The sequence below is a fragment of the Anomaloglossus baeobatrachus genome, chromosome 2 (assembly GCF_048569485.1).
Source record: "Anomaloglossus baeobatrachus isolate aAnoBae1 chromosome 2, aAnoBae1.hap1, whole genome shotgun sequence".
In the NCBI taxonomy this organism is placed as follows: domain Eukaryota; kingdom Metazoa; phylum Chordata; class Amphibia; order Anura; family Aromobatidae; genus Anomaloglossus; species Anomaloglossus baeobatrachus.
Window position 1 is genome coordinate 664,571,231 of NC_134354.1, and position 9,262 is coordinate 664,580,492.

The 9,262-nt window shown below is 40.5% G+C and overlaps 1 protein-coding gene across 1 annotated transcript; it reads right to left on the minus strand.

Annotated features, from left to right (window-relative positions):
- Nucleotides 1-315: 315 nt before the first annotated feature.
- Nucleotides 316-8,724, minus strand: LOC142290510 (transcription factor Sp5-like). Its single transcript, XM_075334470.1, has 2 exons — nucleotides 8,595-8,724; nucleotides 316-1,733 (listed from the first exon to the last, which is right to left on the minus strand). The coding sequence occupies exon 2, from the start codon at nucleotides 1,604-1,606 to the stop codon at nucleotides 770-772; it is 837 nt and encodes a 278-aa protein (XP_075190585.1). The 5' UTR covers nucleotides 1,607-1,733; nucleotides 8,595-8,724; the 3' UTR covers nucleotides 316-769.
- Nucleotides 8,725-9,262: the final 538 nt, after the last annotated feature.

The following is a 9,262-nucleotide window of genomic DNA, read 5'->3' on the forward strand; positions in this document are numbered from 1 at the left end:
TGAATCCGAATATCTGCGGGTTTGCCCATCTCTACTCATAATCCATGGAAACCTGTAAGGAGAAGATTGAGACTTATTCCACTCTTGAGTGTGTCTTCAAAAACACAGAATATTGAAACATACCCTTACTCTCTGATTTTCTATGTTACAATACTTAAGCAGCAAAAACAAGAAATAATCACATGTAAAGAGAATGTCATATTTATTACGATTCTCACAACAGCAGTTTTATGTATTTTTTTTACAGACTAATAAAAACATATTCTAAACAGAAAGAACAACATAAAACACACAATTTCATTTTTGTTTATCACATTTTAGCAGCAGGGTCCAAACAGGTGAAATAGGTCTTAAGTCTGGAACCATAGGCATTCTTCATAGGGAGCAGGATACCTTTTTAACATAGAAGTAAAGAAAAAAACATTTAAATTCACAGTACATTTCTATTTTACAAGTTTATAAATAAGCACGTTTAATTCATTTGTTTCGTAAATTATCATTTCAGGCACGGAGTTCCCCTAATTTGGAGGCCACGTTGGTCAAAAAAAGAACCTTAATTTTTCTTATTATTTTTGAATATTATTATTTATGTATTTTTAAAGCATCATTGATTTCCACGATGCTGTACATGTTATGCTGAAAGTATTATGGAACTATACCAGCTTTTTATAACCTTATAAACTGTCCACTGCGAAAAAAGAATTATATTTTAAATGTAAAAAAAATATTGGCTGTCATCATTCAGTCCTACAAACTCAATAAATAGCATTTATTCCTTCTTAATATTGTCTAGAAGAGAACCTGAACACTTCCCCTTTTTATTTTGATGGGTTTTTGTATGTTTGGAAAGGTGATCGCTTCTCATAAATCTTTTTCCACACTCTTGGCAGCCAAAACGCTTTTCTCCTGTGTGAGTCCTAATGTGCCTCTGGAGCTCATCAGATCTTGTGAAACTTTTACCACAGAAGACCCAGTTGCACACAAAAGGCCTTTCACCAGCATGCCAACGTAAATGGGCTTTGAGATGAGACGTCTTACCATAAACCTTGCCACAACCTTGAAGATGACATATATGAAGTTTCTTTTTCCCTGGTTCCTCGTTGGTTGGAGAGGCTTGACAGTTTGGGCACTTACATCTCCTGCAGCGTCTAGTGTTGCTCAGTAAAGTTTTAGAGGAGCTCTGAAGGAGTGCTGCTAGTTGAGGCTGGGGTCCAACTACTAAGGGGTTTGTTAAGTGGAAGGAGTGAAGGTTATTTGGGTTTGTCTGCTGCAAACTCCACCAAGTTTGATCATCCATATGTCCAGCTGGCATGTGTCTTTGGGTCAACGTGGGCGCATTTGGCATGAAACTGGAGAAGTCCTGTGTCATAGCATTTGGGTCCTGGAAATGGTATGTAGGGTTGGTGGGAGCTTGTTGTGCTAACACCTTTACAGGGGACAAGTCAAAAGAATAAACAGTAGGGTCAGCTGGAGGAGTCAAAGGAAGTTCATGGGACCCTACTGCCTGCAAGTGACCAGCGTACTGCATTTTAGGTACACCAAAAGCCATAGTATGAGTACCCATTCCTGTATTTGGAGAGACTTCATTACTCCAGATTTGAAACATATCTGATGCAGGTCCAATAGAGTTGAAAGGATTGGGAACTAGATTGTGGTACTATTACTCAAGCTGAGGGAAGCAAGTTCACCGATGGTGCAGATCCTGTTTCTGGGGAGAAATTAGGAGTCCTGTCCTGTATTAAACAAAGACAATGGTAAGTTTATGGATAAGTATGCAACTATACTAATTTGATACCAATACCTAGGCTAGGATCAGCTCAAGACACAATTACAGCTATTATTAATGTTCACCAATAAAAATGATAAATGGATCCTCCAGAAGGAAATGTTTACAGTATGTCTATTTGAGATGTGACCTCTTTTTTTAATAGAAAAACTAAAAAACTGTTTCTATTTAAGAAGTGTTAAATGAACGACTGGCAATCATCTAAGAAAATAGTAACACTGAGATGATAAAAGCATCTCTGCCGTTCTTAAACCAAATTTTGCACAAAAAATATGCTGCAAATATAATACATACCTGTAATAACAGATTAGTGACTTGCTTTAAATGTCATTGCTGGCAATCAGAACGTGTGACAATACAGATAAATTGTGTTTACAACAATCAGAAGGACTTTACACAAGCTAAATCTCTCAATCAATTCAATTATCGTGTAAAATATATCACTTTAAACATTTGGGACAGATAGACCGTTATATGTTTCCTCGTTAGAAAATAATGAGAGTAAAGGGGGCTTTACACGCTGCGACATCGCTAGCGATGTCGCTAGCGTTTGCACCCGCCCCTGTCGTTTGTGCGTCACGGGCAAATCGCTGCTCGTGGCGGACAAAATCGCTAGTACCCATCACACATACTTACCTTCCCAACGACATCGCTGTGGCCGGCTAATAGCCTCTTTTCTAAGGGGAGCGGTTCGTGCGGCGTCACAGCGACGTCACACAGCAAGCGTCCAATAGCAGCGGAGGGGCGGAGAGCAGCCGCATGAAAGTCACGCCCACCTCATTGCCGGAGGACACAGGTACGGTGTTGTTCGTCGTTCCTCGGGTGTCACACGTAGAGATGTGTGCTGCCTTAGGAACGATGAACAACCTGCGTCCAACATCAGCAACGTTATTTGGGAAATGAATGACGTGTCAACGAGAAACGATTTGGTGAGTATTTTGCATCGTTAGCGGTCGCTCGTACTTGTCACACACAACGACGTTGCTAACGAGGCCGGATGTGCGTCACGAATTCCGTGACCCCAACGACATCTCGTTAGCAATATCATTGCGTGTAAAGCGGCCTTAAGGCCTCCTTCAATCATCTGATTTTAACCCGTACAAGTGAAACGGACTGAACTTTTTGGATCAGACTTTGCTCAGTGTGGTCCAAGTGTTATCAGTTTTCCTCGTACGTGGAGCAAAAAGGAAACATTTGTCCACCTTCTACATTCTGACAGTCTGTAAAAATCGGGCTGCACTCCGCTGACATATGAGGGTAGTCTGATTTTTTGAGACCCATAGACTTGCATTGTTGATTTTAATCTGACCCTCTGCGAAAACTCATAGATATGTAAATGGCCCTATAGACTATCACAGGTATGAGTGCTATCTGTTAAAACCATGGATAATACTATTATTATTTATTTTTAGAGCACCATTGATTCCAGCATGGTGTACATGTGAAAGGTGGTTTACATACAAAATACAAATATAAATTACAATTAAAAAACTAACAATGACAGACTGGAACAGAGTCAAGCGCACCCTGCCCTTGTGCACTTTTACAGTCAACAAGATAATGGGGAAGGATACAGTACTCTGGGGGATTGCAGCAGCTCTGGTGGTGGTATTGATGTCTTTGCAGGCTGTAAGCTTCCTTGAAAAAATGAGTTTTCAAGTTGTGATTGAAAGTTCCGAATGTGGTGGATAATTGGATATGTTGGGGCACAGAATTACAGAGGATGGGAGACACTCAGGAGAAGTCTTGTATGCAATTGAATGAGGAATGTACAAGTGTGGAAGAGAGAAGGAGGTTGACCGGAGATGACATGTTGGAGTATATCAGGAGATTAGCTTGGATATATGTGGAGGAGACAGATTATGGATGGCTTTGTAGGTCAATGTTAGTAGTTTGAATTGGATACGTTGGGGAATTGGAAGGAGTATCAAGGAAAAGGTGGATTTGTCAGACACCAGAGTTAAGGACAGACAGGAGAGGTGCGAGACTGTTAGCAGGAAGGCCACAGAGAAGTATATTGCAGTAGTAAAGGCTTGGGATGATGAGAGCACAAACTAACATTTCAGCCAATTCAAAGTTGAGGAAAACAAGGGTTCTAGAAATAGTTTTGAGTTGCAGAAGGTGATAAAAGCCTACATGTGTGGTTTGAATGACAAGGTAGAGTCAATATGGCTAATAGACACTCTGCTCTGGAATTCTGGACAGTACAGAAGCGACATCTGGGCCAGAGAGGTAGATTTGTGTAATCAGTGTATAGATGGTAGTGGGAGCCATTGGATTTTATGAGTTGTCCAAGGCCCAAGGGTACAGATGGAGAAGAGTAGGGTTCCCAAGACAGAGCCTTGGGGGACACCAACAGAGAGAGGCCAGGATGAGGACATAGTAAGGGAATGGACACACTAAATGTGCACTTAGAAAAGTATGAGAAGATTCAGAAGAGGGCAGGGTCCTTAACGCCAAGGGGAAAGAGGATCTGTAGTAGGAGGGAGTAATAGACTGTGTATCACCTCAGTGGCAGTGAGGAGGACTATTATGGGGGAAGGGCATTGGTCTGTAATATGGAGGGTTTCTGTGTGGTTAAGTAGTAATGACTTGACTGATTTTGTTAATCTTGTATTTGAAATATGCTGCATAGATGGGGGAGGTTGGAGGGGACAATGATGGATGAACGAGGGAGTTAAAAGTGTTGAATAACGTTTTCGAGTTATGGGATAAAGAAGATATGAGCATTGTGAAGTAGTTTTGTTTAGAAGGTGAGGGCCGACTTGAATAAGAAAGTTGCTGGTTTGGAGGAGTCTTCCTGCGAATGCGTTTTTTTTCTGCACTGCTCTGCAACCCTGCACATTTGCTGAAGATTTTTAGTGAGGTTATTGTGCCAGGGTTATCTATTGATTTATTGCACTCTGCACAAGAGGGGTGACCAAGTCAATAGCTGATGCAAGTGTGACGTTGTAGAAAATGGTGGCACTGCCTGTGGAATGAGGATATGGTGGGCAGTTTAATAGAATAGAATAGAGTCAGAGAGTGTGTGAGTGTCTAGGTGTGTGAGCTTTTTCTGGGGGTGTGCTACTTCCTGGACATGGGAGCCAGTGAGGACAGGGATGCAAAAGTAAGTAGTTTATAGTCAGACCAGGGGAGAGGTGACGTTGTTAGGTTACATAGGGATCAGAGGCGGGTGAACATAAGGTCTAATGTAAGTCCTGTCTGTCTGTGTGGCTAGCTGTGGAGGATAATTGCATAAGAGAAAAGGATGAAGCAAGTGGCAGGAGTTTGGAAACTGTTAACTGTTGGGTATCAGTGGGGATGTTGAAATCACCCATGAAGATGGTGGCATATCAGCAGACAGAAAGTGTAAAAGCCAGGTGGAGAAATGGTTGATAAAGGTGGAAGCACGGCGCATGGGGTTTGTATATGACGACCTCTTGGAGGTTGGAGGGAGAGTAGATACAGATAGACTGCTCCTCAAAAGAAGAGGGGATAAGGGTAGGTAGAGGTAGGATTTGGTTGAAGATGAAGTTGCTATAAAGGAGAAGAAGACTAACTCCACCACCATGTCTATTGCCAGGGCTAGTAGTGTGGGTGAAGTGAAGGCCACCGTAACACAACACAGCAGTAGAAGCTGTCAGATATGTTTAAGATAATAACAAAAAATAGACAGTTGCACTCTGTATTGCTAAGATATGTGTGACAAGGAATATAGACATACGTTAATGCTATGGAAAGCATGTAAAAATTGAAATAGTTAGCACGCAAAAATGGCCAGTTTTATGTGAGCCCAACAGCCAATGCCAAGGCGACCTCTTATTGTCAGATAACACCTGTACGCAAAAATTGGATGTCTGAGACATTACTAATGTTAGGGTTTGTTCACATGGAAAAAGTTTCATTGTGGATATTACCAATAATCTGCTCCAGCAAAATCTGTAACAAAATCTGCAGTTGTTACATGCTGATTTGTTGCAGGTTTTAGTGCAGATCTGTAGCAGATTTTTCTCTCATTTGCAGAAGAAATTTCTGCACCAAAAAAGTGTTCCTTGGTAGGAAGAACATTGTGTGTATGTGTGTGTATATATATATATATATATATATATCTATATATATATATATATAATGTGCATTTTTTACACTTTTATAATTTGTTTTTGACACTTTTTTGCATGCATTTTTGATGCTTTTTTCCCCCCTACATTTGCATTAGTGAAAAATGCTAAAAGGTTATGTGCGCACATTAAGCATTTTCTACAGAGATTTCTGCAGCAAAACTATTTGTAGAAAAATGCTATATAAAAAAATGTGTTTTTGACACATGTTTGCGTTCATATTGGATATATATTTTTTTCACATTCATTAAACTGCTCCAAAAACACAGAAAAAATGACAGGTTGCAGATTTGAATTGTTTCAAATCTGCAAGGAAAAAATAAGTAGCATGTGAATGAGATTTCAGAAATCTTGCTAGTTTTGCTGATACTGTAAACTGCAGCATTTTTGGGACAGAAATTTTTGCTGCACATACTCTAAATTGTCATGGTGTGGATTGAAAAATCGCACCACAGGTCACATTGCATAGTGCATTTCTTGCACAGTATTCAGATAGGATTTGGTAATATCTCCTCCACTTCGCAGCTACTGCATTAACCTGTTGACTTTCATCCTGCAATTCTAGCTTGAAAAACTGCAGTGTATCCATCAGTTTTATCTTAATGGTTCTACAAGTGCAGTTTTAAGACACTTTGCAGCACCTGATATCAGTTTTTTGGCCACATTCACATATTGATGTCTATTTTTATATGCTTGTAAGGCTATGTTCACATTATTATTTATTATTATATACATCATTCCATGGTGCTTTACATGGGAATGTGGGGGGGTGGGCATAAATAAACAAGTGTAATAATAGGGAACAGTACAAGGCACAGACTAGCACAAGAGGAGAGAGGACCCTGCCTGTAAGGGCACTACCTACAAGGGATGGGTGAGGATACAGTAGGTGAGGGTAGTGGATTTAAGGTCACGTCACACACAGAGATAAATCTGCGGCAGATCTGTGGTTGCAGTGAAATTGTGGACAATCAGTGCCAGGTTTGTGGCTGTGTACAAATGGAACAATATGTCCATGATTTCACTGCAACCACAGATCTGCCAAAGATTTATCTCTGTGTGTGATGGGGCCTTAAGGGTTATTGCAGGCTGTAGGCTTGTCTGAATAGGTAGGTCTTCAGATTCCTTTTGAAGGTTTCCACGGTAGGAGAGTCTGATATGTTGGGGTAGAGCATTCCAGAGTATGGGGCAGGCATGGGAGAAAGCTTGTATGTGATTGTGGGAAGAAGAGATGTGAAGGGAGTAGAGAAGGAGATCTTGTGAAGATTGGGTTGAGTACAGGTAGGTACCGGGAGACTAGGTCACAGATGTATGGAGGAGACAGGTTGTGGATGGCTTTGTATGCTATGATTAGTGTTTTGAAACAGAGTCTTTGGGAAATGGGAAGCCAGTGAAGAGATTGGCTGAGAGGCTGGGGAATAGCGGGGGGACAAGTGGATTAGTCGGGCCGCAGAGTTTAGGATAGATAGTAGGGATGCGAGTGTTAGAAGTGAGGCCAGAGACCAGGAGGTTGCAGTAGTCAAGCTGGGAGATAATAAGGGCAGCATTAGTCTTTTTGCAGATTCTTGGTCAAGGACTGTACGTGCACAATTTTCAGCTGTATGCATCTAGTTGAGGCAGTCATCAAGATGCAGACTACATCTTGTTGCCTGCTTCAACTAAGCGCATATGACCAAAAATGATGCATGATAGAGCACATGGGGACTTCGTCTGCATCATTATAGTCAATGGCCCAGTCAGCGCATACTACCGAATCTTGTTTAGCGGGAGTCCAGTTGTAAGCGCTGAAGGAGCAACAGAACATATATGATGTGAACATAACTTATAACAGACTATTCAACTCTTATGTTATCCGTTTAGCATCTGTTTTCTTTCTCATCCATTATTTTGAAAAAACTAAAGGAAGTAGACAATCTAAATCTTAAATTTATCCAATGACTATCAACAAAAGATCAGTAAAAAGCAGATGAAACACAGATGGAACTCTAAAATGCACAGTTTGTATTTCGGTTTTCATTTGCATTAACGGATCTCTTATTTATTTTAATTGCCATGTCTGATCCTTAAAACGGATGATAACAGGATATGCTTTGAGCTACATGGATTAGATACACAAATCCGTTATTCGGACTGATGTGTGTATGGATCAATGAAACTCTATGGGTTTGTATGCTGTGCATTTAACACACAATATATGTACACATACAGTATATCACAATATATGTGTGAACGCAGCCTTACGTTTCTTACAAGTTCTGATGGGTTATTAAGTAATACATATATCTCTTTAATGTAACTTCACTCATGTCTTCCCTAATAAGCGTTAATTGGGTTAAGTGTACACTTATAGCATTTCTACAGCAACTGACGGGACTATATAAAAAGAGGTTCATTGAACTGTTTGTTACCAAGCAGGTATCCCCAGTGCACGGCAGGAGATTCAGAAAATCAATTGCTATCCTGGTTCAAGAAGTATTTCCCCCTCCTGCAATGTTTTTGGAGAACCCTGCTGAGAATAAAAGGCAGTAGAGCACAACCACAAAACATATATATTGCTCGCAGCTATTTGCCACTGATCATGATTTACATTCGAGTTATTCTATGCATATATATAATAGCAAGTTTCCATATATCATTGTAAATAATGCAGCTTTTAGATGGACAGGATATTACGTGACATTAATGTTCTCATATAGGCTCGGACATACCTGTGGATAAGCTTGTGATGTGTCCTCTGTGTGCACAGTAGCCATGAGGTTGGTCCTTGGAGGGTGACGGATTCTCAGGATCAGATCATCCTCAGAGCAGAGCAGATGATATTACTTCCCTCTCTCCTAACTCCTCTTCACTGTTTGATCCTCCACTGTGCAAACTTTTTTTTTTTTTTTTTTGACTGCCTATCAGCCAATCAGGAGTGTGTTTTTGGATTGTCTTTGAAGTGAGGAAGCTAACCAATCATTAAAATAGATTGAACCATTTTCAAAGTGGGGTCTAGTTTATGCGCAGACCTCCTGCTGGGGGTTTCTGTTATGTATGCAGAGAAGGCTTTCTTTGCACAGATTGGGATGTATATACTGGTTTTGTTAGGGATTTTGTGATTTTTTTTTTTTACTAGTTAATGTTAAGGGTCTAGCAGGTTTGTCACAATTAATTGAATGCATTGTAAAAGGAAGAAAACGTAAAAAGCATGAGGTTACTGTACAAAAGCCTGTTATACTGTGTCTAGCCCTGCTCCCTGGCAAACCAGGGGTTAAAGCGGTATCATTCAGCTGGCTAATAAGGGAGCTCATCTCTTTTCTTAACCCTCCTAACAATGGAGACCACCAGGTAAACATCTGTCTCTAATACCATATACCATTATACCGGAAGTGTCGGT

What these genes read in the sequence shown, in the direction of transcription:
- LOC142290510 (XM_075334470.1), bottom strand. Translation starts at nt 1,606, where the DNA reads ATGTTTCAAATCTGGAGTAATGAAGTCTCTCCAAATACAGGAATGGGT.